Source organism: Ranitomeya imitator, chromosome 1 (genome assembly GCF_032444005.1).
Source record: "Ranitomeya imitator isolate aRanImi1 chromosome 1, aRanImi1.pri, whole genome shotgun sequence".
Taxonomy (NCBI): domain Eukaryota; kingdom Metazoa; phylum Chordata; class Amphibia; order Anura; family Dendrobatidae; genus Ranitomeya; species Ranitomeya imitator.
Window position 1 is genome coordinate 307,191,108 of NC_091282.1, and position 27,733 is coordinate 307,218,840.

General features: G+C 45.0%; 1 protein-coding gene across 1 annotated transcript in view; it reads left to right on the forward strand.

Annotated features, from left to right (window-relative positions):
- Positions 1-26,841, forward strand: part of GCN1 (GCN1 activator of EIF2AK4) — a 144,090-nt gene extending 117,249 nt beyond the window's left edge. The window contains exons 41-58 of the mRNA XM_069758364.1: positions 1,529-1,725; positions 1,811-1,953; positions 2,044-2,161; positions 2,256-2,471; positions 2,553-2,717; positions 2,902-3,063; positions 3,419-3,511; positions 3,607-3,750; positions 4,408-4,677; positions 4,759-4,872; positions 4,960-5,190; positions 13,441-13,634; positions 13,794-13,908; positions 13,998-14,094; positions 14,391-14,539; positions 14,677-14,784; positions 23,316-23,534; positions 25,921-26,841. Of these exons, the coding sequence (XP_069614465.1) occupies positions 1,529-1,725; positions 1,811-1,953; positions 2,044-2,161; positions 2,256-2,471; positions 2,553-2,717; positions 2,902-3,063; positions 3,419-3,511; positions 3,607-3,750; positions 4,408-4,677; positions 4,759-4,872; positions 4,960-5,190; positions 13,441-13,634; positions 13,794-13,908; positions 13,998-14,094; positions 14,391-14,539; positions 14,677-14,784; positions 23,316-23,534; positions 25,921-26,046 (2,861 nt within the window). The 3' untranslated portion in view covers positions 26,047-26,841. The remainder of the gene's footprint in view (positions 1-1,528; positions 1,726-1,810; positions 1,954-2,043; positions 2,162-2,255; positions 2,472-2,552; positions 2,718-2,901; positions 3,064-3,418; positions 3,512-3,606; positions 3,751-4,407; positions 4,678-4,758; positions 4,873-4,959; positions 5,191-13,440; positions 13,635-13,793; positions 13,909-13,997; positions 14,095-14,390; positions 14,540-14,676; positions 14,785-23,315; positions 23,535-25,920) is intronic.
- Positions 26,842-27,733: the final 892 nt, after the last annotated feature.

Consider the following 27,733-nt stretch of genomic DNA (forward strand, 5'->3'; position numbering starts at 1 on the left):
GTGCAAAGGGCTTGGATATGTGGTTTGAAGGAGAGATCAGCGTCAAGGATTACCTCGAGGCAGCGAGCTTGTGGGACTGGGGAGAATGGGCAGCCATTTACTGTAACGGATAGGTTCGTTGGGGGGGTCGCGTGAGATGGGGGAAAGATGATGAATTCTGTTTTGTCCATGTTAAGTTTGAGAAATCTAGCGGAGAAGAAGGATGAAATAGTGGACAGACTTTGAGGGATTCTGGTTAGTAGGGAGGTGATATCTGGTCCAGAGATGTAGATCTGTGTCATCAGCATAGAGGTGATACTGAAAGTCATGAGATTCTATAAGCTGTCCCAGGCCAAAGGTGTAAATGGAGAAGAGCTCCATAAAGGTTGATAGCCCAATAAGATGCTCCATAGCATAATATGCCCCACATGCTGCTCCATAAGGGTTGATGGCCCCATAAGATGCTCTATAGCATAATATGCTCCACATGCTGCTCCATAAAGGTTGATGGCCCCATAAGATGCTCCATAGCATATTATGTCCCACATGCTGCTCCATAAAGGTTGATGGCCCTATAAGATGCTCCATAGCATAATATACCCCATATGTTGCTCCATAAAGGTTGATGGCCCCATAAGATGCTCCATAGCATAATATGCCCCATATGTTGCTCCATAAAGGTTGATGGCCCCATAAGATGCTCCATAGCATAATATGCCCCATATGCTGCTGCTGAGATTTAAAAAAAAAAACACATACCTCTCATCGCTGGGTGCTGAGTGCCGAGGGCCTGAGCAGGAGGGGACACCGGCGCGCTATGGGGGTCAGGTGCCGGTATTGCCACTGGCTTGCGATATTCACCTGTCCTCGTTCGACCGCCGCACGCCTCTGTGTCTTCCGTGTCCTCTGGCTTTTACTGTTCAGTCAGAGGGCGCGCACGAACCACGTCATCGTGCCCTCTGATCTGAGCGTCACAGCCAGAGGACGCAGAAGACACAGAGCAGCGGTAGAACGGGGACAGGTGAATATAGCATGGCTCACCCTCCTCCATCCTACTCACCCCATCCTGGCACGTCTCTGCTTCTCGGTCGTCCCGAGCCGGCATTTCCTTCCAGTGCTGAACGGTCATATGGTACCGCTGATTAAAGTATTGAATATGCGCTCCACCCTTATGGGAGTGGAGTCGCGTCCATATTCATTACTTTAATGAGCGGTACCACGTGACCGCTGAACACAGGAAGAGCTGTGGGTGCCGGAGAGATCGCGGTATGCGTTCAGTGCTTACGCATACCGCAATCTCCTGGGCTGTGCGACGCGTTTCTCTCGTTGTGCCAGGTAGGCATACCACGATCTCCTGGGCTACGTAACTCTGTGGGGTCCAGACTGCGCAGGCGTGTCGCGCTTGCACAGTCTATAGGCTATAGGCTTCGGACAGAGTGACGCTCCCAGTGTTATATTATAGATGTGATCATTATGTGAATTAATTCTATGATTTAATTTCATGATGTAAGAAAATAACATCAATTTATGTTTGTCGTGTGTCGTTCAGGTCTCTCTGAAGTGATGGCAGGATTAGGTGTTGAGAAACTTGAAAAACTGATGCCAGAAATAGTATCAACAGCCAGCAAAGTAGATATTGCTCCCAACGTCCGTGATGGTTATATAATGATGTTCATTTACCTGCCAATTACTTTTGGAGACAAGTTCACGCCATACGTTGGGCCAATCATACCCTGTATTCTAAAGGTAGGATCCCTCCTATGTCGTAAATGAGATTGGGCATTTTTGGGGGGACAGTTAGCTTTTTCTAACCTAAAAATTCTAATTGCAGGCTCTGGCCGATGAAAATGAGTTTGTGCGTGACACAGCCTTGCGTGCGGGTCAAAGAATAATCACCATGTACGCCGAGACGGCTATTGCTCTTCTCCTGCCACAGTTGGAGCAGGGCCTGTTTGATGACCTATGGAGAATTCGGTAAATTCAGTACAAATTCCTAACTGACCACAAGCGGGATGTATAATATGTTATCACGTAAAACCTCCTGTGTGTTCTTTTCACCATTAGATTCAGCTCTGTCCAGCTTCTTGGTGACCTTCTATTTCATATATCTGGAGTGACTGGTAAAATGACAACAGAAACCGCTTCTGAAGATGACAACTTTGGGACTGCTCAGTCCACAAGGGTACATTTCAGTTGCCTTGATATATCTGATTTCCACACCCGTTTCCTAAAACATAAATTTCAATATAACATTTTTCATTACTACCTCTTTTTAGGCCATCATTTCTGCCCTTGGAGCTGAAAGAAGAAACCGTGTTCTTGCAGGATTGTACATGGGACGCTCAGACACCCAGCTAGTAGTTCGGCAGGCTTCTCTTCACGTTTGGAAGATAGTGGTTTCAAACACACCACGCACCCTTAGAGAAATCCTACCTACTCTCTTCGCATTACTTCTAGGATTTCTAGCCAGTACTTGTGCAGACAAGAGAACGGTGAGCCCCTTTGAAGGTCTGTGTCCTTAATGATAAAATATTTAATGTATGATGTGCTGACTAAGGATTTTGTTGCCTTAGATTGCTGCAAGAACTCTTGGAGACCTCGTCCGAAAACTTGGGGAAAAAATACTTCCAGAGATCATTCCAATTTTGGAAGATGGTCTTAGGTCTGATAAGAGTGACGAAAGGCAGGGTGTGTGTATAGGCTTGAGTGAGATTATGAAATCAACGAGCAGAGATGCGGTAAGTTTATCTTCTGTGCTTTCTTTGACTAGTAATATTTCAAATTTCCGGTGGGATGGTAATAATGGCCACAATAAAAAAAAAAAGTTACCAGCATCTATCCTTTTTTTTATTTGCCTGGACACACTTGGCATTAAACTTGAAGTTCTTGTCCAGTTACTATTTATTCTTTTACTACTTACAGGTTCTCTTTTTCTCGGAGTCCCTTGTCCCGACTGTGAGAAAAGCATTATGCGATCCCCTTGAAGAAGTTCGAGAGGCTGCAGCCAAAACCTTTGAGCAGTTGCACTCTACCGTTGGTCACCAAGCCCTGGAGGACATTTTGCCATATTTACTAGAGCAATTGGTAAGCAAAATTCAAATGTTACTGACCTTTAAGGGGTCGTCCAGCCTAAACTGAAAAGTCTGCAGTCACTCTGTGTGACTGTAGACTTTTGATTCCCCCCCATCACTTGCACTGTGAGGATTAGTCGGTTTCTGAGCAGTGATGTATGCGATATGCATACTCCTGGGCAGAAACCATCTAGTGGGTGTAGCCTCGCTCGACAGAGTTTTGCAGACTTTGTATTTTAGACCAGACAACCCCTTTAAAGTCAGTCCAGCTGTTTAAAATCCAAGGCTATTATAGCTTTATGTACTTTAGGAAAATACTGTGATATAAACAATTTTTAGGATATTCATAACATTTTTTTCCTATTTAGAATAATGAAGAAATGTCCGAGTCGGCTTTGGACGGACTCAAGCAGGTCATGGCAGTGAAGAGTCGTGTTGTACTCCCATACCTTGTTCCTAAGGTGTGTTGCGTTTGGAATAAGCTACAGATAACAGGCTTATGTTACCTTGTTAGCTTCAATGATTCCTTATTTATATTTTTTTCATCTTTTCATAGCTAACAAGTCCCCCAGTGAACACTCGTGTGTTGGCGTTCCTTTCATCAGTGGCGGGTGATGCCTTGACTAGACATCTGAATGTTATCCTTCCTGCTGTCATGTCGGCACTAAAAGCACATTTAGGAACGGAGAATGAGCAAGTGGTCAGTAGTCTTGCTGATTTATGAGTGGCTGTTGGCTCTACATTCATTTCATGCTTTCCTTTGCCCCATGGCATGTAGATCTGAATTACTTATAGAGTGCTTTCAATAATGATGAAAAACACTTTATTGACTTATAGATTTTTTTTTAAGATTTGTAGGGTTAATGTTATATTAAATGGATAAAATTGACTTCACATTAAAAATATTCTGTTTTCTCAAGTACTGGGGGATTTTTAATTAGATTGTTTACTGCTCAATGCCTAGGTTACTAGTGGTGGCTGGTTTCCTCTGCAAGGAGAGGGGCTGCACTTACAAGCTCTATTGGAAAGCGCTTGTTAGTGCTGCTCTGAAGATTGCTCCACTGTTCGACGATGCTGCAGGGGCCAAGCTGCTACCCTCTTCAGCATTGCAGGGCTCACAGTTAAGGCCAGTGGTGCAATGCTGGTCTGAACTGTCAGTAAGGAGCCCACTACTCCCTGGCAAGTAGGAAGCTGGGGAGGAGAGCGCTCCTGAATGCAAATGATGAGACATCCTCTTTAAAACATTTATTGTGTAAATGGCCATGTGATTAGGAAAATGGGAAAAAATCAGTTTTCTACTGAAAACAAGATATCTTCTTGAATTGGTAATGATTTAAGATTAAAAATTATCTTATAGGAACTGGCAAACTGTCAAGCGGTTATCTTATCTGTTGAGGATGATGTCGGTCAGAGGATCGTAATTGAAGATTTACTGGAAGCCACTCGCAGTTCTGATGTTGGAATGCGCCAAGCAGCAGTTATTATTCTGCATATCTACTGTGCAAAGACCAAAGCTGACTACTCGACTCATCTCAGGAGCTTGATTTCCGGACTTATACGGTTGTTTAATGACACCAATAGTGTGGTTCTGAATGAAAGCTGGGACGCTCTAAATGCTATAACTAAGGTGAGTATAATAGCCACATTATGTGCAGGGATAACAGTGACTTTTTCATCATAATCTCACTATCCCTTCTCTTGCCTGTAGAAATTGGATGCGGGAAGCCAGCTGTCTCTGATTGATGATCTTCATAGAGATATACGCATGGTGGGAAATGATGCCAAAGGGGAAAATGTGCCTGGATTCTGTATCCCCAAAAAGGTACAAGAATGTCTGTTTGGCTGTAATAAATTACCCATACTAATGATGTCTTGAAATCTGGCCTTAATCTTTTCTGTATGTTTTTAGGGCGTCACATCGATTTTACCAGTGCTGAGAGAAGGTGTTCTTACTGGGAATCCAGATCAGAAAGAAGAGGCCACCAAGGCACTGGGCTTGGTTATTAAACTGACATCTGCACAAGCTTTACAGCCGTCTGTCATAGGCATCACTGGACCTTTAATCCGTATACTGGGAGATCGGTTTAACTGGAGTGTGAAAGTGGCCCTTTTAGAAACACTGAGTCTTCTTCTGGCCAAGGTAAGAAGGACACTCTAATATTTATAACTTTGTCACAATATACATTTAGTCTGATCCGTTGATAGCATGGTTTAAGGAGAAGCTGAGCAGAATGATATATTGGTTTAATGGTAAAAGATTCTGTATAACTTATATTTTATTCATTGAAATTATTGGTGTTTGTATGAATAAGCATCCAGTAGGCCAGGGGTGGAGAATCATAGGTCCGTGGGTCTTACCCGGCCCTTGATGACCTCTTATCTGGCCCTGGTCAGATTCCCAGGAACCGCAGTGCTTGTGCTGGCAGCTGTATTTTGACAGCTGCTGGCCCACTAAATACTTCTTGTTCTGTGAGCTACTGAAAGCTGAAGCGCGTGCAATGAGAGATTACGTTGTGACTCCAGTGCCAGCGTCAAGACGTATTTTGCGGGCAGAGTTAGGGCGCAATTTGTACGGTCCCCGAAGGATGGTATAATTATCCAAATGGGCCTTAGGAGATAAAAAGATTCCCCACCCCTGCAGTAGGACGTCAGACTTGCTGATTGACAGCTATTGCTTTGTTAACAGTCATACAGGGAAGACTGTCAATCACGGAATAGGACCATTCACTGGACTCATCTGCACATAAATTTTCAAAGATTTCGGGGAATAAAAACAGGATTTTTGGTTGCTTACCGTAAAATCTGTTTCTCGGAGCCTTCATTGGGTGACACAGGAACCATGGGTGTATGCTGCTGCCACGAGGAGGCTGACACTATGCACAAAAAAAGTTAGCTCCTCCTCTGCAGTGTTCACCCCACCGACTGGCATTATGCACTTCAGTAAGTGAGAAAGCAGTAGGAGAAAAACAATAAGGTTGAAACATAACCACAAACATGAGAACTGTGAACGTGAGAACAGTCATAGAACATAGCACAACAAAAACTGAATAACATGGGAGGGTGCTGTGTCCCCCAATGGAGACTCCGAGAAACAGATTTTACGGTAAGCAACCAAAAATCCTGTTTTCTCTATCGCCTCTCATTGAGGGACACAGGAACCATGGGATGTCCCAAAGCAGTCCCTGGGGTGGGAAAAACAGACTTCCATCAGGTCAGAAAACTCACCACTGCCGCCTGCAAGATCCTTCTGCTTAGGCTGGCGTCCGCCGACCTTGTAATATTTGGCGAACATGTGGATGGGAGACCAGGATGCCGCTTTGCAAAGCTGTGGGGCGGAAGCCCTGTGGTGTACCGCCCAGGAAGCGCCGACTGCCCGGGTACAGTGAGCCTTTATCCCAGGAGGGGGCACTCTGTTCTTGACCCGGTAAGCCTCCAAAATTGCCGTTCTGATCCAGCGAGCAATAGTCGCCTTAAAAGCTGGCAGGCCTCTACGCGTGCCATCAAGAATGACGAATAGAGAATCCGTCTTCCGGAAAGCGGCCATTCTAGCCAGGTAGATCCTCAGTGCCCTGACGAGGTCCAGCTTGTTCAACGATCACTTCAGAGGATGAGTCGGAGCTGTAGAAAAGGAAGGTAGAACAAAGTCCTCGTTGAGGTGGAAGGTGGAAACCACCGAAGGAAGGAAGGCGGAGTCCTCAAGACCACCTTGTCCTGGTGGATAACCAACAAAGGAGGTCAGCAAGAAAGGGCCGCCAACTCGGAAACGTGGCGGATAGAAGTGATGGCCACAAGAAAGGCCACCTACCAAGATAGAACTGACAGGGAAACCTCCCTGAGAGGCTCGAAGGGGGAACCCCTCAGAGCGTCCAGCACAAGATTTAAATCCCATGAATCCACAGGGGCCCTGTACGAAGGGACAGCATAGGCTACTCCTTAAAGGAAGGTCTTAACCTGTGGCTGAGAAGATAACGTCTTCTGAAAAAGAATAGAGAGCACAGAGACCTGGCCCTTTAGGGAACTAAGAGCAAAGTCCGAATCCAGTCCTGCCTGAAGGAAGGCCAAATTGGAAGTGCAGGGAAAAGGATATAGGCGAAACGCGGTTGGACTTGCACCAACAGAAGTAAGCCTTCCAGGTACGATAGTAGATCCTGGAAGACGCAGGCTTCCTAGCCTGGGTCATGGTGTGAATCACCCGATCCGAAAGGCCGGACGCTCTTAGAACTGCGGTCTCAACAACCACGCCGTTAAACTGAGCGACCGAGCATTCGGGTGGCAGATTGGACCCTGAGACAGCAGATCGGGCCTGTCTGGAAGGCGCCAGGGGGCGTCCGCGAGAAGATTGATGATCTTCGCAAACCAAGCTCTCCTGGGCCAATCCGGGGCGATCAGAATGACCGGCACCCCTCCGCCTTGATCCCCTTCAACAGCTTGGGAAGCAAGGGAAGAGTTGGGAACAGATAGGGGAGAACGAACTGCGACCAGGGAATGGCCAGAGCGTCAACGCCCACTGCGAGAGGGTTGCGAGACCTGGAGACGAACCGAGGAACCTCCCTGTGTTCATTCGGAACGCCATGAGGTCCACGTCCGGAGTCCCCCATCGAAGACAAAGCTGATGGAAGACCTCCTGATGCAAGGACCATTCCCCTTCCGCGAGGCCCTCGCGGCTGAGGAAGTTGGCAGCTCAATTGTTGACGCCGGGGATAAGCACCGCGGTTATCATCGGAACCATTGCCTCTGCCCAGAGGAGGATCTTGGATACCTCGGCCAAGGAACTCCGAGTCCCCCCCTGATAGTTGACATATGCCACCTCCGTGCCGTTGTCCGCCTTGATTCGGATAGGTAGACCCCTGAGAATCCTTTCTCAGAGACGAAGGGAGAGAAAGATGTCCCAAATCTCGTGCACGTTGATCGGCAGAGAAGACTCCTGCGCCGACCAATGACCCTGAACAGTCAGGTGGCGAAACACCACGACCCAGCCGAGCAGGCTGGCGTCCGTCTTCACCATCAGATGATCCAGGGACAAGACAGACCTGTCCCACTGTGACAGTATGGCCTGCTAAAGAGGTTGTGAATGAAATAGGGCGAAGGGTATCGCTTCCAATGTTGCTACCATCCTCCCCAGAACCTTCATGGCCTATCGGAAGGAGGGAAGCAGAGGACCCTGGAGCAAGTGTACGTCCCGACGAAGGAAGGATCTCTTGCCCTCGGGAAAGGAAGACTTTGGTCTGACGAGTGTCGAAGAGCATGTCCAGAAAATAGAGGCGCTGGGAAGGAACAAGACAGGATTTCTTCTTGTTGACAAGCCACCCGAAACGGGCTAGTTTCGAGGACGATGGAGAGGCTCTCGCGAGCCTGAGAAAAGGATGGAGCCTTGATGAGGATGTCGTCGAAGTACGGAAAAGGTACCAGTCCCCTTACCCTCAAGATGGCTATCAGTGCCGCCATGATCTTCGTGAAAACCCTGGGAGCGGTTGACCGAACGGCAGGGCGACAAACTGGAAAAGGTCCTGGAGCACCGCAAAGCCCAGGAATCGGGGATGTCCCGGGAATATCGGGACATGGAGGTAGGCGTCCTGAATATCTATGGAACACAGAAATTCTTGAGCCTCCATGGAAGCAATTACTGAACGAAGGGATTCCATCCTGAAGTGACACAGAAGAACTCTCCTGTTCAGCAATTTGAGATCCAGAATGGGACGAACCTTGCCATCTTTTTTCGGTCACACAAAGGATTGGAATAGAAACCTGTGAACCGTGCTTTTTCTGGGACGGGAACAATTACCCCCGGCTTTGAGTAGAGAAGCGATGGTTGTGAAGAAACCCGGAACTAGAGCGGGGTCTCTTGGAGGTCGGGATTCAAAGAAACGATCCCGGGGACGTGAAATGAATTCTATTTTGTATCCCGAGGATACAACTTCCCTGACCCATGCGCCCTCTACTGAGGAGATCCAGACGTCCCTGAGGAAGAGGAGACGGCCGCCCAGCCTGGGAAGTGGGCTAGGGTCTTGTTGTGAGTCATGCCGAGGTGGATCTTCCAATCCTAGACCTGGAGGATCTACCTTGGGAGTAGCGAAAACTCCAGGAAGGAGTGGGTCTAAAGAATACCTTCTTCTTCTCTTGACGTGCCTGTGGCTTCTGCTGCGTGAACCCTGAAAAGGCCAACTGGTAAGGGACTTTTTGGAAGACCAATCCGCCTGCCAGGCCTTGAGCCAACGGTCCGACAGAAGGGAACAGCATTGCTGGAAGCCTGAGTCGCACAAGACGCGGCATCCAGGGTAGCGGAGACCAATCTAGGAGAGATCTGGCTGGCATAGCTCCGCTAGCTGTCTGGGTGGAGCCCCGTCCAGGATGCCCTGACAGAGCTGTTTGGCCCATTTGGTTCCTTGCAAAGGATTCTATGATTATCATTAGAATCCTTCAGAGATGCTCCGCCAGATAGTGGAAGGACAGTGTTGGTCTTTCGACAGCCTGGAAACCCGAGAATCCACCGAGGGAGAGGCAGTCCAATTAGCAGTGAGCTCTGGAGGAAAGGGATATAAAACGCCAAGGCGCTTTCCTCTCTGAAAGCGTCTGGCCGGATTCTCTCTTTCTCTGGTCATGATTTCCTCTAATTCAGGGAGAGGATCGAAAACCTTGGAAGGTGGTTTAGCCCGTCTAAACGAAACCGCCTGGTCTGCGGGTTCCGTAGCGTCATCTTTGATGCCACAGGTCCGATTTATTGCTCCAATGAGGTTCTGAACCATATCCCTCATGCTATAGATTTGGTTCGAATCCAGCGCCGAAATATCCTCCGAAGGCGCATCAGAGAAAGCCTCGCCTGACTCAAGGGAGGAGGACCGGATGGAAGCTGACCGCAGAGAAGGACCATGGGGTGAGATGGAACAGGAAGAGGACTCAGACCAGCGTTCCTGTCTGGACCTTTTGTGGCCTATAACGGAAGGCTCAGACGGAGCCTCCTGCGACCTGTTATCTACTGCGGGGGTCTGCAGGGCCAACCTATCAACCACAGACACAAGGGTTTTAGACACCCGTGTTAGATCTGCTATGGATTGTGATAGAGCGGAAACCCAGGCTGGAGTGGAGTCTTCGCTCTGTAGCGGAACAGTGGGAGGGTCCTGGGCGGGGGTTGCTGCAGGTCTGACAGAGAGAGGACTGACCTAAGGGAAGATACTAAGGCAGAAGTAGGAGGACGAGAGCGACTTCCCTTAGGATTTAGACATGTGAGAAATGCCAGATGGTTAGGGGACAGGAGGGCAGAGGAGAGTGTCAGTCTGCAGAGCAGAGCTACTCACGACAGGAGAAGCGATCTTCGGACGGAAAGGCTGCATAGCTGCCCAGAGGAGGATCTTGATAGAAGATGCACCTCAGATAGCGATGATCCTTAACGTAGAAATGCAGGCAGACAGCAGACTTCTGGGACACTCTTCCGGGACCAGCGGCAGCCGCAAGGAGTGAAGCAAGGCGTTATTGGGAAGCGCAGGAAAAGTGGGCGGGGCTAACCGCTGAGTCAGTACTGCCAAGATGGCGCCGGTGGGCGGAGCTCGCCGAAATAAACCAGTCGGTTGGGAGAAAAAACCCCGCCCGATTGAAAGAAGGAAGTCGCGGCTGAGTCGCGGCTTGAAGTAGGCCCTGGGAGAAGCCGGGGCCTAAATTAGAGGCCGGCGGCCGCCGGAGAGGGCCGCGGCGACGGCAGACGTGCATTCTGGAAAGCGGCGCGTCCGCCAGCAAGACGGCCGCGCCAGGACAGAAAAGAGCACGGCCGTAGAAAAAGGCAGCGCGGCTGCCTGCAGGCCCGCCGCACCGGCCCCACAGAAAAGCGCGGTCGCCGGTGGAAAACGGTGCGGCTGTGTGCCGCAGCAAAAAGGGCAGTGCGGGGGAAGCAGCGCGGCCGCCGCACAAGGAGACATGCGTGCCGCTGCACCATAGAGGAAGGAGCTGCTGCAGCAAAAAGCAGCGCGGCCGCCGCGCCGCTCGGAGAAAGGAGCGGCCGTTGCAAAAAGGGCAGTGCAGTCGCCCAGACAGTGCGGAGGAGCAGCGCGGCCGCCCAAATGGGCCGCCGCGCGAAGGAGATACGACTCCTCCCATGCCACCCCCGCCGGCCTGAGAAGGACCCAGAGGAAGGGGAGCAGGAATACTCAACTAAACATCCCACGCCATCCGTTGCTAACCTCAAACCGGTGAAGGTATCAGACGTCCAGGGAGCTGTGATGGACGTCCTCGTCTCATCCAACCGACAGGCTCTGGTGGGCGAGTGGGTGGGGACGGAGCTAGGACCGGACTTCTGAGCACACTTGTGTGCTCGGATCATGGTCCTGCTGAGGGATCTATGAGGATACGGGGTGGCAGTACACGCCATACTCATAGTTCGTATTGTGGGACTACAGGTGTGACTGTTCACCCTGTATCCCTCCAGAAAAAACCTGAAAGAAAACGACGCACATTGAGGTAGATAAGGGTCTAATGAAAGACCCGTGTCCACCTCCTACTGACACTAAGCTAAACTGAAGTGCATAATGCCAGTCGGTGGAGTGTACACTGTAGATGAGGAGCTAACTTCTTTTTTTTGCCTAGTGTCAGCCTCCTAGTGGCAGCAGCATACACCCCATGGTTCCTGTGTCCCCCAATGAGAGGCGATAGAGAAATGTTATATTTGCAAAAATGAATATTAATCTGATTAGCTTTTCCTGCTTTATTACATTTTCCTACAGATTAGATTTAATTTTCATCATGACAGATGGCATTTAACCCTTGTTGTATTGTGTATATATACAGTGCCTACAAGTAGTATTCAACCCCCTGCAGATTTAGCAGGTTTACACATTTGGAATTAACTTGGCATTGTGACATTTGGACTGTAGATCAGCCTGGAAGTGTGAAATGCACTGCAGCAAAAAAGAATGTTATTTCTTTGTTTATTTTTTTTTTAAAATTGTGAAAAGTCTTTTCAGAGGGTCATTTATTATTCAACCCCTCAACCCACTAGAATTCTGTTTGGTTCCCCTAAAGTATTAAGAAGTAGTTCAGGCACAAAGAACAATGAGCTTCACATGTTTGGATTAATTATCTCTTTTTCCAGCCTTTTCTGACTATTTAAGACCCTCCCCAAACTTGTGAACAGCACTCATACATGGTCAACATGGGAAAGACAAAGGAGCATTCCAAGGCCATCAGAGACCAGATCGTGGAGGGTCACAAGGCTGGCATGGGGTACAAAACCCTTTCCAAGGAGTTGGGCCTACCTGTCTCCACTGTTGGGAGCATCATCCGGAAGTGGAAGGCTTATGGAACTACTGTTAGCCTTCCACGGCCTGGACAGCCTTTGAAAGTTTCCTCCCGTGCTGAGGCCAGGCTTGTCCGAAGAGTCAAGGCTAACCCAAGGACAACAAGGAAGGAGCTCCGGGAAGATCTCATGGCAGTGGGGACATTGGTTTCAGTCAATACCATAAGTAACATACTCCACCGCAATGGTCTCCGTTCCAGACGAGCCTGTAAGGTACCTTTACTTTCAAAGCGTCATGTCAAGGCTCGTCTACAGTTTGCTCATGATCACTTGGAGGACTCTGAGACTGACTGGTTCAAGGTTCTCTGGTCTGATGAGACCAAGATCGAGATCTTTGGTGCCAACCACACACGTGACGTTTGGAGACTGGATGGCACTGCATACGACCCCAAGAATACCATCCCTACAGTCAAGCATGGTGGTGGCAGCATCATGCTGTGGGGCTGTTTCTCAGCCAAGGGGTCTGGCCATCTGGTCCGCATCCATGGGAAGATGGATAGCACGGCCTACCTGGAGATTTTGGCCAAGAACCTCCGCTCCTCCATCAAGGATCTTAAGATGGGTCGTCATTTCATCTTCCAACAAGACAACGACCCAAAGCACACAGCCAAGAAAACCAAGGCCTGGTTCAAGAGGCAAAAAATCAAAGTGTTGCAGTGGCCTAGTCAGTCTCCTGACCTTAACCCAATTGAAAACTTGTGGAAGGAGCTCAAGATTAAAGTCCACATGAGACACCCAAAGAACCTAGATAACTTGGAGAAGATCTGCATGGAGGAGTGGGCCAAGATAACTCCAAAGACCTGTGCCGGCCTGATCAGGTCTTATAAAAGACGATTATTAGCTGTAATTGCAAACAAAGGTTATTCCACAAAATATTAAACCTAGGGGTTGAATAATAATTGACCCACACTTTTATGTTAAAAATTTATAAAAATTTAACTGAGCAACAAAACTTTTTGGTTTGTAAGATTTATGCATCTGTTAATAAATCCTGCTCTTGTTTGAAGTTTGAAGGCTCTAACTTATTTGCATCTTATTAAACGTGCTAAATCTGCAGGGGGTTGAATACTACTTGTAGGCACTGTAATGTATTCACCTCTCTTTATCCAGGTTGGCATTGCATTGAAACCATTTTTGCCACAACTACAAACCACTTTTACTAAAGCTCTGCAAGATACAAATCGTGCTGTACGTCTCAAGGCTGCAGATGCCCTGGGCAAACTCATAGTTATCCATACAAAGGTGGATCCGCTCTTCACAGAACTGCTGAATATCATTCGATTGAGTGAAGACTCTGGTGTAAGGTAATGTGTAATTTCATAGTTGATGTTCCTCTGTTGCTTGTGAGGTTTCATATCGGGATCCTCTGTGTATACAGTAAGATACATAAAAAGGCCGGTGGGGAGGTCGGGCGCTCCTCAATAGATCTTCTGAATGTACCACCTTATTTGTATTGTTTGCAGGGAAACCATGCTTCAAGCTGTACGCTTCATCATCCAAGGAGGTGGAGGAAAGATGGATGCTGCAATACGGAAAAACTATGTGACCATGTTGATCGGGATGCTGGGACACGATGAGGTATATCTATCTATATATTATGATAATAGTACTATTCTTATGGGGTTTGTTAGATGCAACATTTTCCCATCGTTTTCTTCTTTTTCTAGGATGCTACACGCATGGCGTCTGCCGGCTGTCTTGGAGAAATTTGTGCTTATCTTCCAGAGGATGAACTTTCTGTAGTTTTGCAGCAGCATCTCCTAGGTTTGTAGAGGCACCCATTAGATTTTTCATGTACATGGTTGTAATAGTCACATTTCGAGCCTTAGCAGTATAATGTAAATCCCGGTATAATACACGTACAATAATGTGAGAGTTGACATTGCTTCTGGCTATAGTCATTTCTTTTACAATGTCTGCAGAGGTTTTGGTGCTGCTACCCTCAATGTATATAGGGTTCTATATGGAGACCAGTTAGTAGGAACGAGTAATTTATTCTAAGACAATTATTTGCATATGTCAATTTAATTGTCTAATTTTTATACATTTTTTTTATACAGCTGATTTTACTGGGATTGACTGGATGGTAAGGCATGGGAGAAGCATGGCTCTTTCTGTGGCCATAAACGTTGCAGCAAGCAAACTATGCACAGCCAAGTACTGCAGTAATGTCGAGTCTATGGTGCACAGCAACTCGACAGCAGATAGGGTAAGAAAAATACGGCTTCTGGAAAGCAAATTTATTTAGAAGCACTGGCATGTTGTTAGTTTATTTTAGAATGTAAGAAGTTGAGCACATTTTTGGTGTTGTGATGCTCGTGGGTTCTTGTTTTTTTTTTTTTATAGATTCCCATTGCTGTCAGTGGAATAAGAGGAATTGGTTACCTGATAAAACATTACATTGACGCCGAAAATGGAAACCTTCCAGCTAAACTGGTAACCCTATTAGTAAAGGTAGGCACAAAAAGAAAATATTCAAATTCATCACACCAAATGTATTTATCTCTTGAAGTGTGCAGTGTCATTGTTCTTTGTATTATTTATTAAAAAGTATCTGGGAACATGTAACGTACAGTACTTATGTTTCATTTTAAGTGATAGATGAAATGCATCTGTCATGAAAAAGGCACTTGAACTGTAGATATCTAAAAGATGTCTGTAAAGGGTTGAAGCAGTGGTCACCCCCCAAACACTTAAATGCTTGGCAGGGCTGAGCATCTCTCTTCGGGGAGAGTGAAGTAAGCCTGTGGCAGACACCATTAGCAGCTTCTATTTTTCTCTGAAGGACAAATCCATAATCTACCAGGAGCCCTCAGACACATTAGGTGGCCATCTGGTCCTGGCAAAGCAGGGTGCCAACCATATTTCTTGGGAAGGGTACATACTGCTTCTGTCTACCCACTGGATGTGACTCATGAGCAGAATTGTGTGAGGGAATTTTGCATTAGGATCACTGTGAGACTTTTCAGCATCACTGATCTCATCAGTAACCATGACAAATATTACAATTTGAGGGTCCTCAGTGGTTGATACCTTTTAATGGCTAACCAAAAAGATGGTAACAAATAGCAACTACTCAGGTCTCTTCATCAGGTGGAGTATAACATAAAATCTGAAGAGTCACGTATTTATACACAACAGGGCACAAGCAGTAAATAAGACAAGTGACGTGAAGCAGAACCATCAATGTGGGAAGAGGAGAGACCATCTTGGTAGTAATTATTGGAGGAGTTTATAGATAAGGAGAGATAGAAGATTATGGGAATACAAACTTGCAATGACCATATTGATAGTTCTGCTTCATGTCTCTACTCTTATCTGCTTCATTATTCCTGTGCCCTGTTGTGTATAAATATGTGATTCTTCAGATACTCTGTCTGATGATATACAATAAAAAAAATACCATGTTATCCAGAAACATTGATGTAAATACTTTTATGCCCAAAAATGACAAAAGTATTCTCGATACCTTTATTAGCTAACCATAAAAAATATATTTTCAAGCTTTCAGAGAATAGGGACCTGAAGAAGGAGCCTCTGTGCTCTGAAAGCTTGCAAATATATATTATTTCTGGTTAGCCAATAAAGGTATCACTCTGAGAATACTTTTGTCATTTTTGGGCATAAAAGTATTTACATAGACGATGCCTGATGAAGAGACCTGAGTAGTCTGGAAAGCTGCGATTTGTTCCCATCTTTTCAGTTAGACACAAAAAGTCATCAAACACTGTAGACTCATATTGTAATATTTTCTATCTACTGCTAACACGGTATAAAAATATTTTTCCGGTATCAGTAACAATGAGTAATAAGCAGGGATGTCTTCACTTAGCAATACCCATAAGTATTCTCACTGCCGTGTTCATTTACATAATAAAGTTTGCTTCTCGGCATTATCACCAGAATCCTAAGTCTCCAAGCAATCATTCAGAATCTAATTTTAAGATTGATTTTTGTTTTTTCTTTCGGTTAGAGATAAGCAAATAAGAAGTTTTTATATCTTGCTGAATTTGTCCAGGGGAGCGTCTCTGTTAGATAGTGGCATGAGAAAAGCAGTGGATTGCTGGTTTCCCCCTCCCCCCATTTTTATTATAATGGGGCATAAATTATAAATACTAGACCATAGGTCATAGGAACTTATATACTATTGAACAACCTATCATGTGCCCTGAAATAATCACATGACTATAGGTGAAGGTCCTTGCTCTCAAAAAGTACTATCCGTTACTTAATTAATTGAAAAATGAATAAATAAAAAGATGTATAAAACATCTAGCAGTAATTGTACATTATTTCATTTCTTTTATTTAATCCCCTCGGATGTCTGGTTTCTAGATTGTATATCCAAAAAGCCTCCCTGGTTAAGAGGTTGAAAACATGTGAATGGGTGGACTCATTGTTACAACCATTGGTATTGAGACTACACGGCTATATTAAAGACTCTAGAGAAGTTTTAAGAACTTTTTTCAACAAAACATGGGGGAGTAATTTTTCTTGGCTGTGTTGCGATGTGGGGTCTTTATACACCTGCATACCACACAGCCTAGATATGAGAGCTTTACAGTATCATTTGGAAAGACATAGTAATTACTCACAAGATCTAAAAAGTTTTTTGTTGCAGGTCACTTTTTTCTTGCTTAAGCACAACATTTTTTCTTTTGATGGTGTAATATATTTGCAGAAAACAGGAGTACCCAAGGGGGCGAAATTCTCACCTTCTTTTAGCTAATTTGACTACGGCATTTTGGGAAAATGAATATATATATTCTATAAATCCTTTTCTTTTTTTGAGAGCATTGTCTAGTATGGGTAGATACATCGACGATACGCTCATCATATGGGGGCAGATGTGTCTACCATACTAGACTTTATTAAATATATTAATTCTAATAGTTTCAACATCAAATTCACATACAAATTTGATACAAATGCTATCTCTTTTTTGGATTTAGAATTGATGGGGGTGGTGAATCATACCATCATCAGTAGAACGCATAAAAAACCCATCAGTGGGAACACTACTGCATGCTACCAGTAGTCACCCTTAGCATACTATAAAATCAATACCAGTAGGCGAATACACAAGACCAAAAAGGAATTGCAGTCGGGAGGAGGATATGAATGCAGAATTTGGGGAACTACAAAGGAAATTAAACAAACTAAAATATCCGGAATGGTCCCTTAAAAGAGCACAAAACATAGTTAAAAAGAAGGATAGAGAAAATGTATTAACACCAAAACATTGTGACAGATCAAATGAGCATATAAATAAAAACCATATATCTGTCTACAGTATAGTCCTCAATTCAGTCAAATGAGAAATCTGATTAATCAGCGATTACCCATCTTATATGAAGATGTCACTGTATCGGGTGTGTTGGAAGAGTGTAAATATTGTTGCCAGAAGAGCACCGACAATTGGAAATTTAATTTCCACAGGTTTATTTCTATCTAATACCAAGTCTAGTACATGGTTAGAAAGTAAAGGTTTCTTTAAATGTGGTACGACCGCTTGCACAACGTGCAAGTATGCCCATACAAGTAAAACTTTTAATAATGCGAACAATTCTCAAATTTACAATATCAAACAGTTTATTAATTGTCACACTACAAATGTAGTTTATAAAATCGATTGTACCGCATGCAATTTATCTTATATTGGTTGCACTACGAGAAAATTAAAAACAAGGTTCTCAGAACACTTAAGAGATACGATCAATTCTACGGTAAGCAGTCGAAATGTCTCCATGGCAGCGCAACATTTCTCCAGCTATCATGCAGGAGATTTTTTAACTTTAAAAATTCAGGGCATAGAAAAGGTACAAAAAACGCACCGGGGTGGTGATGTGAAGAGACGCCTCTTAACCAGGAATGCTTTTTGAATATACAATGTAGAAACCAGACATCCGAGGGGATTAAATAAAAGAAATTAAATAATGTACCATTACTGCTAGATGTTTTATACATCTTTTTATTTATTCATTTTTAAATTAAGTAACTTACGGATAGTACTTTTTGAGAGCAAGGACCTTCACCTCTAGTCATGTAATTATTTCAGCGCACATGATAGGTTGTTCAATAGTATATAAGTTCCTGGGCTCTCAAATGGGATTAAGCTGTGACAAAGATCTCTTGGAGATCGAAACGCGTCGCTGAGTCCTCTTTCTTATGTGCTTGCATTTATTTCATACGAGGATTTCCACCAACATGATTGAAGTTTTAATGGATCAATAAAGTTTTTCCAATTTTAAGGAGCTGGAACACTTCACTTTTTTCTTCTCAGTCTTAAAATGCACCAGATTTATCATAGTGGTTCATATTTGATAAATCTGGTGTATTTTTAGGGTGGCTATTCAAAGTTCACACCACTTGATGTGTCTAAAACATGTAAAAAATATTGTGCGTAAGACATCAAAGAGTTTTCTTTTTTCTCTCTATCGCTTTATTGGGGACACAGGAAACCAGGGGTGTATGCTGCTGGCACTAGAAGGTTGACACTATGCACCAAAATACTAGCTCCTCCTCAGCAGTGTACACCCCACCGACTGGCACTAGGTTAATCAGTTTAGCTTAGTGTCAGTAGGTGGTGGACACGGGTCTTTCTCTAGACCCATATCTACCTCAGTTTTCGTTGTTTTCTTCTCCTTTACCTCTGGATGTATACAGTGTAAGCAGTCTCACTGTACTCCCACGTAGAGACTGAGTATGGCATGTACTGCCACTCCATATCCTCATACGTCTATCAGGCAGGGCCCCAACCCCTAACACATGAAGAGTAAGTGATCCGATCATTGGTTCGGGCCCCGTCTCCTACCCATTTGCCCATCAGAGCCTGTCGGTTTTAGGAGGCACAGATGCATCTTCTGGAAAGGTACATCTTCCTTCTTCTCTCCATCACGCTTTCCAGAGGTAATAGAGGAGAAGACTATGGTAAAGAGGATGATAATGAAGAAGATAAAGAAGAAATGAACACAAGGGTGAAGACTGAGTATAGTAGGAAGGATTAGGTCTTTCTATCCCCCCTAAACCCTTCTTTTATTCTTTATTCTCTGTATAGACCTTCTTTTGATCTATATGGGGCCTGTTTCCCTCCTATTTCCAGCTACACTAGGGGGCGCAGGGTTACCTTACAGGTCATTTCTGGGCCTCTGCGCTACCATTCCCTGTCTCGGCGGCCGCCTTTTCTAAATCTAGGCCCTGGCTTCAACGCAGCCTAGTCCTTGCGATTAGCTCTGCCACCTCTTCCCATCATCTTTGGTGGGCTTTTCTCCTGCCCATCAATGGTACGCACCCTCTTCTCACCAGCGATTGACTCCGCCTCCTTCTCCTGGCAGCATCGGGCAGGCTTCTCCTGCCCGTCGCTGTCGCGCCCCCTCCTCTTCTTTCCGGCGGTTATCTCCACCCCTGCCTGGTCTCATAGAGTGGGCCTTTTTCGGGTCACACCCCCTTCTCTCCTCAGTGATGCATATTCTATGCAATCTTTTCTGCTCTGTGGGTCCTCCTCTTCCTCCTTGTGGTCACCATTTTCCGGCATCTGGATCCGGAAGGTGGCACCTCTCTGCAGGGATCTTGACATCTCCCGCAATCGCCCTGCTTGTTTCCTGGACAGCATGGAAGCTCCAGGACCTGCATCTTACTGTGAGTATCTATGCTCTGCAGACTGACACTCCCCTCAGCATGTATCTTTCTGTCCCCTAACCATTTGGCATTAGTTAGTGGGTCTGCTGTTTATCTTGCCTATTACTAAAGGAGAGCACTCTTGCCCTCCTGCTTCTTCTTCTTCTGCTCTTGTCAGGCACTTTGTCTGATCTTCATGTAAATGCAAACTCCCTTCAAGTCAGTCCTCTCTTTTCTGTCAGGATTGCTGCAGCCTCCCACACGCCTGCTACCCAGGAGTCCCCTACTGCCCCCCAGTGAGAGTGGTCCTCCTACCCCAGTGTGGGTTTCCTCTCTGTCACAATCTGTGGCGGACCTCACCTAGGTGTCGCAGACCTTGGTGTCTGTAAATGAGATTGCCTGTCCTTCCCCCCCCCCCCCCCCCACAGTTGCCAGTGGATCGCAGGATTCACAGACAGTGCCTTCCAACAGGGGCCCTAAGAGATCTAGGCAGGAGCGTCGTTCAAGGTCTTCCCCTTCCTCTCACTTCCTGGCCTCTCCCAGCAGACATCTTCTTCCCGATCCTCCTCTCTGGAGTCAGCCGTGGGGGTTTCAGATGTCCTGTTCGAGGATTACGCTGACCTGGACTCAGACATGAGTGACATGGTCTAGAGCCTCATTGTAGCTGTTAACCAGACATTTAACATTAAGGATACCGCTACGGAACCCGCAGAACAGGTGGTTTCGTTTAGACTGTCGAGACCAGCTCCTAAGGTCTTTGGCCCTCATAAGGAATTTGAGGAGGTTCTTTCCAGGGAACGGGAAAACCTGACCTGCCACTTCCAAAGAGGCATCCTATATCCCTTCTCCCCTGAACTCACTGCGAACTGGACGGCTTCTCCGACTGTGGACCCTCCAGTTTCCAGACTGTCCACCAACACGGTCCTTCCTCTTATGGATGGAGCATCCCTCAAGGACACCACTGACTGGCTCAAAGAGTCCTTTGATGCAGCCACTTCTGTATTGTGCACTGCCTTTGCTTCCACCTGGGTGGCAAAGTATATAGCCGCATGGGCTAAGCAGCTCCGTCAGGGCATCCTTTCTCTGGCCCGACCGTTGGAATTGGCCGATCTCATGGACCAAATTTCTCATACAGGGAAGTACATGGTATCCGCCTCCCTGGACTCTGCTTAATGTGCTGCTCGGGCATTCAGCTATATAGTGGCCATCTGAAGGACCATATGGCTTAAGGTGTGGCGGTTAGACTTATCCTCAAAGAAGTCCTTTACCAACTTGCCTTTCCAGAGTTCCTGTCTATTTTACTCCAAGCTGGACCAAATTATTAAGGAGGCCACCTGAGGGACGAGCTCTCTCCTTCCTCAGGCTAAAACAGACATCCTCCTTTGAAGCGTGAGTTTCGGTACTTTTGGCCTCTTCAACGTTTCTCTTCGGAGGATTTCTCCCGCCAAGATAGGACACAGGCTCGCCAGAATAGGAAAATGGTTTCCTTTAAATTTTTCTCCGGATGCTTCCGTAATGTGCAGGTTTGATCCCCCAGCAACATTCCTGGCAGGTTTTCCTCCACATGACCTATCCTGGATCTAAGGTTAGTGAACAAAAGGAGTCCATCTGTGTCATTTCAGGATGGAGTCTCTTCGTTCAGTAATCGCTTCCTTGGAACCGCAGGAGTTACTGTTCTCCATGGACGCCTTTCTCCATGTCCTTATTTTCTCAGTGCATCAGAGACTCCTGCGTTGGGTGATGGACACGACCATTTTCAGATTTGCGCCCTGCCTTTCGGGCTCACAACCGCTCTCAGGGTCTTCACAAAGATCGTGGCAGCGGTAATGCCCTTTCTGCGAATCAGTGGTCCAGTGCTCTTCCCGTACCTCGACGACATTCTCATCATGGCTCCATCCTTTTACCAGGCCCAGGAAAGCCTGTCCATTGTCCATCATTCGCAAATCCCTTTCTCAGGGGGTGCTGGTCATTCTTTTAGCATCGGATTGGCCCAGGAGGTCTTGGTTCGCAGAAGTCGTCAATCTTCTCACGGATGCCCTCTGGAGACTCCCAAACATGCCGGATCTTCAGTCCCAAGGGCCGATCTGCTACCATAATTCTTTGTCACTTTCCATCCTTTTTCAGAAAAACGTATTCCTCCCATTCTCAGGTCAGAGTTTTTTTCTCCAGGGGTGGCGCACACTGTGTCCCCATATCGGACTCCTGTGGACCTCTGGGACCTAAATTTTGTCCTGGAGGCCCTTAGGAGTTCACTTTGAGAGGGCTCTCTGTCTTGGACAGTGATGTTTATTGTGACCATCAGCTCCATTAGGCACGTCTCGGAGTTGGCGGCTCTTTCTCGTCACCTCTGCTTTTTTGGTTCTCCACCAGAATTAGGTGGCTTTGCGATCTATACTTTCTATCCTTACCAGTTTGGTGTCCACCTTTCACCTAAATGAGGATATTATCCTCCCTTCCTTTTTTTTGTTCGATTCATCCTCTGTAGCTTTCTCTGAACAGGCTAGACCTGGTCAGGGCGATACTCGTCTATCTGGCTATGACCGCCCCCTTTCGACCTCCAGGGCAACAGTTGCTCGGAGGGCAGTTCTGGAGGAATACCGGTTTAGAACAGAGCGCCTTCTCCTTGGTTTAAGGCAAGTGGGCACCTCCTGGCTGGTACACCATAGGGCTTCCTCCCTGCAACTCTGCAAAGCGGCAACCTGGCTCTTAATTCATGTGTTCGCCGAAAATTACAGGGTCCAAACCTACGCTTCGGCATACGCCAGACTAGGTAGAATGATGTTGCAGGCGGAAGAGGTTAGTTCTCCGACCTGAATGGATGTTTTTTTTTTGCTGTTTCCCCCCTTTGGACTGCTTTAGGATGTCCAATGGTTTCCTGTGTCCCCCAATGAAGCAATAGAGAAAACAGGATTTTTAGTTACTCACCGTAAAATCTGTTTCTCGGAGCCTTCATTGGGATCACAGCACTCTCCCAAGTTTAACAGCTCTGATGACTGTGTTATGCGCTAGTGCTTTCTCACTAACTGATTAACCTAGTGTAGGTCGGTGAGGTGTACACTGCTGAGGAGCTAACTTTTTTGTGCATAGTGTCAGCCTCCTAGTGGCTGCAGCATACACCATGGTTTCCTGTGTCTCCCAATGAAGCGATAGAGAAACAGATTTACGGTAAGTAACCAAAAATCCTGTTTTTGTCTTCAGATTGTTCCAAAATGTTGTCACATTTAGCTTGATAAATATCTCTGTGTATATTCCAAGCATTAGTAAGTTTGCTCATCTTGTCTTTTTTAACATATGTACCTGTAAGTTTCTTCTATGTTATTTGTTACCCAACACAACTGTATTACTATAATTTTTTATTTTTCCTACAGTGTCTTCAGAACCCATCAAGTGATATTAAGCTGATAGCAGAAAAGATGATCTGGTGGGCCAACAAAGACCAGTTGCCTCCACTAGACCCACAAACAATTAAGCCAATTCTCAAAGTGCTACTAGACAACACGAAAGACAAAAACACAAGTGTGCGGGCATACAGTGACCAAGCCATAGTCAACCTTTTGAAACTAAGACTTGGCAACAATGTTTTCCAGGTACGTATCTACTTAAAGAGCTAAGCTTCATCCACCGGGTAATAGTTAAATATTTGTAAGATAAAACCAGGACTGAAGCAAGCACACATTAAAAGTATAATCGAGAGTTCTGGATGCAGATGCAGTTAAAAGCAATGATGGAACCAGGGAACCATCAGCTCCCTTCTCCATCATTCTCCTTGTGCATCTGGGCTTTACATCTCAGCGCAGCAGGCATGTTGACATTACTACTCTACATTGCACAGGCTGTGCAGAGTTTCAGAACATACGCTGCAGATAATGAAGCAGTGGGTGACTGAGGGTAGTGGCAAGTAGTTTTTTTTTAATCAATGAATACATTGAACTCATTGGGTTGATCATACCATGTTTGATACCATTACACAGTTTGGAGAGCTATGTGGGAGGCCATTATATTGTTTGGAGAGCTATGTGGGAGGCCAATATACTGTCTGGAGGGTTATGTGGAGGCCATTAAGCCCCCGTCACACAAAGCGAGATCGCTAGCGAGATCGCTGCTGAGTCACAAGTTTTGTGACGCAACAGCGACCTCAGTAGCGATCTCGCTATGTGTGACACGTAGCAGCGACCAGGCTCCTGCTGTGAGATCGCTGGTCGTGTCGGAATGGCCTGGACCTTTTTTTGGTCGTTGAGGTCCCGCTGGGTAGCACACATCGCTGTGTTTGACACCTTACCAACGACCTCATGACAGGACGTCCCTCATTGAGGTCTGTTAATCGTCATGAAATAGCTGCCATGTGACATCGTTGTACAGGTCGCTACAGATCGCTGCTGCGTCGTTGGGGAGATCTCACAGTTTGACATCTCACCAGCGACCACATAGCGACGCATCAACGATCCCTGACAGGTCGTATCGTTGTCGGGATCGCTGTAGCGTCGCTAAGTGTGACGGGGCCTTTACACTGTTTGGAGAGCGATGTAGAGAACTCCACTAGAACATTGGCTACAATTGGTCTGTTGCAAACACTGACCGAGTGCACTCTTCTCAGAATGAACAATTAGGCAGATAGTTTGAATAGTGTGACTGATCGGTTTATCAGTAAATTTGACTTTGCTGCTGAAAACTGATTTTTATAATTTAATTTGTCTTCCAAAAAAGGCTGTTTACCCTTGCAAATGACTGTATGTTCCATTTTGTTTTGGTATGACGAGTCTGTAATAAAGTTTTTTAATTTTGTATAAATCTGTAGCAACTTTTCAGGTTTTGAAAGCCATTGCATTTGAGGAATAATAGGTTTCATATACTGTCTTCCTGAAGAGTATATCTCTGGATACTCCTGAAACTGCATGACACTTAAAACAATCGTTATACCCACTTCACAGTGATGATTACAGTAAAGTGAATCAGAATTACTTAGCATTCTCTGATAACAACTGAATTGTATACACAAAGTTCATACTTCACAACGAAACAAAAGAAAATAATTTGGCCAAAATATCCATTTTATAGCCCAGAGGCAGCTTCCTCTGATCAAGGAGAATGCTGACACAACATCCTTCCTGATCACTAAGTGAACTGCAAGAAAAAATGTTGTAGGATATGCAGCGTGTGTGTATGCACGCGTGTGTATGTGTGTGCATACACATGCAGCATAGTTGTGTGTGTCTATACAGCAGACATTAGTGAATGTAGTTGGTCATGAAAATACCAGTCACCAAACTTATCCTTTTTTTTTTTTTTTAAATATTCAGCCTTGCTGATGTCATCTAATGTATGCTATGACTTCTGTGGATCAGTGCAGTAGATCATTTGTCCCTTCTTCTTATTCTTCTTGTTTTCTAAGGTTATGAAGGCCAAAGGGGGCCCAAAACGTTTTTGCTCTTTTTTCAGCCAACCTTGTGTTTGGCCTTAGAACAGTTAATGGACAGGCTTTCAGACCTCAGTAACTTCTGATGTACTCAAATGCACGGGGTTTTTTTCAACCTTATCGACTGTTACAACTTCACCATCTTGTCTTACTCTGATCCTGATTCATCAAAGTAATTTTGCCAGAACGCTGGCGTAAATTGCGGAGAAAAGTCACAACATTTTGGCACAACAACAAAAAAAATTGCAAATTTTGACTTTTTCACCCCAGTTTCTCCCAACATTTCCAACATTGCTTTGACTGAGGCATCGGACACCACAGCTTGACAAATTTATGACAAGCTGTGGCGATCCCTATGCCAGAAATGTTACTTCATGTAAAGGCATATGCGCCTCTTCATGAATCGGGTCATCTAACTCAACACGCCGCATCATAAAGACCGGTGAGAAAATTGGAGCCTAAATCTTTACCTTGGTATAAGAAGATTGAATGATTTAGTTTTCTTTAATATGAATAATATACTTTTAATTTCCTAAGTTACTGGGTTTTTTTTTTCATAGGATGTGACAAAGATTCTGGACACTGCCAGCTTAGACATGCTGAATGAAAGCAACCGGAGATCCCTAAAGAAGCTTGCATCGCAGCCTGACTCTAATGAACAGATAGATGAAACGATCCTAACGTGAACTGAAACTATTGGCTGGATCAGCATTTCACCTCGGAAAATTTACTTTGATATTTTTGTTAATTGCACTGATTATATAGTGCACAGATATTATTGGCTCTCCAAACAAGGAACAAAATGAAGTACAAATTGCTGTAAACCCTTCCAAGAGTTGTTAAAAATACACTAGAATGCTATCATGAAACAATGTGGCAAAATAAATTTGCTACTGACTGCTGCAAAAGGAAGGCAACCCCTAATGGCCCATTTCTAGGTAGATGCAGAGACGAGAATGAAGATTGTACACTTACATTTGATATGTAAACCATCTAGGCCGATTTCACAATTTTAGGTTCAGAATCAAACCTAATGATATTTGCAGCATGAAGGCATACTGATTCTAACTTACAACTCTTCAGGGAAAAAATAAAACTGAAAGCGGCACTCCAGAAACAACTTAAACACTGGATATGTCTAGTGCAGAGCATAAGTGAGAGGTGCATGACAAACATTGCAAGAATACCAAACACCCCAGTGACATGCATCAATACTACAGGTTCTGCACGAGGCATAGTATTTGCTTGGAGTTTCCTGTTAGACCATTGGTCTCCATCTTGTGACTCTGCAGCTGTTGAAAAATGACCACTCCTAAGCTGGGGCTGCAGGGCATGTAGGGTGGTGGCTTTGCAACAGACTAAGTATACAATTGTAGAGCATGGCACAATAATTCTACAACATTTATGTATTTGATCATTTGTTCAGACCAACAAGTTAAAAAAAAAAATTACTTTCAGAATAAAAAAAAATCCATGCCCTATTTAACAATGTTTTAAATTATTTCTCATGGTAAATAGTTTGCCGGAATAATTTATTAATTTATATGTGATTCTTATGGCTTCTGTTCATCGTTTTTATGCTTTTTAAAAGCTTCTAAAACTGTCATAAATTATTTTGGGTCGAATTTTTTTTACATTTTAATGGGTTATTTTTTCTGCTGTAGAGAAATCTAACATTTCACCTTGGTTGCTAATATAAACTTAAATATTGTTGACATCTCAGCCAAAAATCATGCACACCCTAAAAATGTTTTTTGGGGGGACATGCCTCATACCACATGCACACAATCGAATGCTCATGAGTCACAAGTATGATAATGTATAGAGGTTTCTAACAAAAGGTCATGTTATGGTATCCATTTTGTAATGTTAGTGACACTAAAGTGTAACTGCTTCATGGTGCAATGTTACAGCTATTAGCTAATTTGCTGAACTCTGATGTCATTGTTGTACCTCTGTTCTACTCTCAAGTAGTCATTTAGCTCTGTACTAAAATCTAAATTTGAAAATACTGTGGAACTACAAACTCCAGCATAGCTGATGGGAAGCAACAGCCAGAATGAAACAAGCTTGGAAGCTTACAACTACAACCAAGTGTAATGATGAAGAGAGTCTAAGTTCCTGACAGGTGAAGACTAAGGGCCTTCTTTTACTTCAAGCTTATGGAGACAGCTCTTTTTTGAAAGAGAGATAGAGGGACAAAACAAATGTCAGAAATTCTATGTTATGGATTGATAAGACGAGATACTAAGAGCAAGTCCCACATCCAATCAGAAGTGGAGGAAATAAAGAATAATGGGGACTTATTTGCCTGGCACCACCAAAAATAGAACTTCAGAGTATGGTGGTGAATATTTGAATATGTCAGCTCCG